At 42.6% G+C, this 2,685-nt stretch overlaps 1 protein-coding gene across 1 annotated transcript in view; it reads right to left on the bottom strand.

Annotated features, from left to right (window-relative positions):
- Positions 1-1,716: 1,716 nt before the first annotated feature.
- Positions 1,717-2,685, bottom strand: part of LOC125032528 (V-type proton ATPase subunit E-like) — a 4,292-nt gene continuing 3,323 nt past the window's right edge. Inside the window, exon 5 of the mRNA XM_047623703.1 lies at positions 1,717-2,511. Coding sequence (XP_047479659.1) covers positions 2,361-2,511 — 151 coding nt within the window. The 3' untranslated portion in view covers positions 1,717-2,360. The remainder of the gene's footprint in view (positions 2,512-2,685) is intronic.

Raw genomic sequence — 2,685 nt, 5'->3', positions numbered from 1 at the left:
ACAGTTTGAACGGTCATGACCAGGTTGGGCACATAGAGGGCAGCGGGCTGTGGAGCGACAGTGTTTTACAGGGTGGCCAAAACGCCAACATTTCTGACACTGATGGGGTGGGGATTGATATGGTTTGACAGAGCAAGATTCTCCTCCCATATATAGACTTTATGGGGAAGGTCATGTGTACGAAAGGTAAACTTGTCAATATTGATGTGGGACTTCCGGCAGCCTCTTGACGGAATAGTGTAGCACTATAATGATACTGGGTCGTAGTCCGAGAGGCAGGCAAGTAGGTCGTCTTCACATTCTGACCAGTCTCTGTCGTATACAGCCGGAGAGATGGAAACAGTTCCATGCATTAAGGGGGAATGGGGTTTGCCAGTGAGGTCAACCAGGGTAGATAGTGAATGGGCTTGAGACTCAGATGTAATTGTGACAATGCGTGAGCGGTCAGGACGACTGCGGAAGGAAACTTTGTTTACTTGTTTTGGGGGGCATTGTTGGAAGAGAAGGGTATTATCGGAGTAAGGGGCTGTTGGGGGTATCACAAAAAAATCTGTACCAATTGGCTGGGCTGAATAGGGTACTCAAAAGGTGTGTAGAAGTGGAAATTGTAGAGAGGCGAGGACGGGTGAAGAAGAGGGTGGTGTGGAGTGATGAGGGAAATAGGGTTGAAAAGTTATATTAAGGGAGGAGGTGTAAAATGAAGATGATTGTGCAGGAGGTGCGTTGGAGGGTATTGGGAGTGAGGAAGGGGTGCCTTTTGAAGGTTGAGTTATAACCTGGGTAGATGGTTCGGGATGGGTCAAATTGACAGTTTGTGTTGATAAGGGGGGTGTACTAGCAGTGTCAGAGACATGATCAAAGGAGAGTCAAGGGTCAGTAAACCAGAGGCGTTAGATTCAGAGAGCCTCATTGCCCCTAATAGGTTTTTAAAGGTTAAGGTTTAATTTGATTCCATTTGTTACAATGGATATTCTTGGTGTGACAGTGTCTGTTTTATTTTGCTTCTAAGTTATCCCCCGGGGTTACCATCCACTGGCGGCGAGGGATTTGAACGCAGGTCAGCAAGATTGCTAGACGAGATCGCTACCGGTGCACCGCACAGCACACAAGGGTACACAATCTTCACTACTGGCCATGGTAAGCCTGAAACACATGGGGAAGATAAAAGATCCACCCTCAGAGTCCCCATGAGGGGTAAGGGCTAGACATTTAAACAAGGGAATACCGTGCCCATGGCTCCCTGAGGCCATTCATGACTGGCACAAAGTCAGCCTTTCATCCTTTCAACACGGCTCTTACATCTTAGGACTTGAACAGGGGAAGGGAATGGGGAAGATAAGGAAAAGGAAGGCAGAAGAAAAGACTGCAAAATTAGTTGAGGCAAGGGCTGAGGCCCAAGGGAGGGGAGATCCCCAACATTGGGCCTCAGGCTGTCTCTTGAGCCTCCCCACGACAACAGGCAAGGGACTTGGGGGGGGGGGGGGGCGGTGTTATTAAAACTAAATGTGTTAGATGTCAATGGTCTTACAGCATTATAAGGTAGTATGGTAGTGAAAATATGAGTAAGAATAAGAATAAGGTAGAGGAGAAGGAGCAGAAGCAGGAGGAAGGACAAAAAGAAAGGAAGACGAGATAATAGGTCTAAAGGAGGGGAGATAAAATTGATATTTCTTTATCATGATAATCTGCATGATTTGGTAAAGGAAGGCAATATTATAACGTTACATTTCTTTATTCAACATCTAATTATACATTTAATACAACCTTTAAAGATGTTGTAATTCACCTCTTAGTTAACAATATCTACATACACCATGACATCCCAAAAAGAGACTTATAGTTTTCTATATTTTTTTACATAAAAATCAAAAATGCTAACATCTCAGACACAAAAACTTCAAAGAACCTTGATGCCTCAACAACATTTTAACATGGCTGGAAATTATTACAGACAGACACACTAAGCTTGAAAAAAACTTGTTTTCTTCTGAACTAACTCAACACTGGATTATGTCTTCAGGGGACCCTTCACAAACATTACAAAGCTTTCCTGAACATATTTACAAAAAAGATCACAATATATAGGAATGTTATAAATAATCTCAATTTACATGTACTGGCTTCCAAAAATTATGTCATCGTAAATTTTCGTTGATTTTCTTCTCTTCATCAGAATTAAAAAGAAAAAAAAAAGAATGACCAGATATTCATTCAAGGATGCTACCTTGACATGAAAAAATAATAAATTCAATATTATAAAGTTCTCATAAAGTTCACATTAAATTTTCCTTAGATTTTGTGCACATGTTTGGAACATAAAGAAAGAGTGGTTCAAGGAGCTGCCTGTTCATGGAAGCTGCCTAGTTGTCAAACTTGCGGTTTGGGTTGGGCCCAAACAGCATAATTCGGATCTCGGGCAGCATCTGCTGAGCCAGCATCTCTAGCCTGGCCTCAAGTGTGTTTGAGACCTTGATTCGGTTGCCCTTGGTCAGGAGCTCCACACCTCCACAGCTGGGGAAGGATATAAACAGAAAGCAATACTTAGATGAGATCAGAGTAAATAGTCTACCAAAACTTCAAATATACCTTGCGTTCACTTGACCCAGGCCAAAAATGCTCAGGGCAAATGATTTTGGCAAGCTAAGCACTTCCTAAACTATCCTTGTATGATGAACACCAATGAAA

Source organism: Penaeus chinensis, chromosome 14, assembly GCF_019202785.1.
Source record: "Penaeus chinensis breed Huanghai No. 1 chromosome 14, ASM1920278v2, whole genome shotgun sequence".
NCBI classification, from domain to species: domain Eukaryota; kingdom Metazoa; phylum Arthropoda; class Malacostraca; order Decapoda; family Penaeidae; genus Penaeus; species Penaeus chinensis.
Note: the sequence above shows the minus strand (reverse complement) of the source record. Positions and strands in the feature narration are given on the sequence as shown.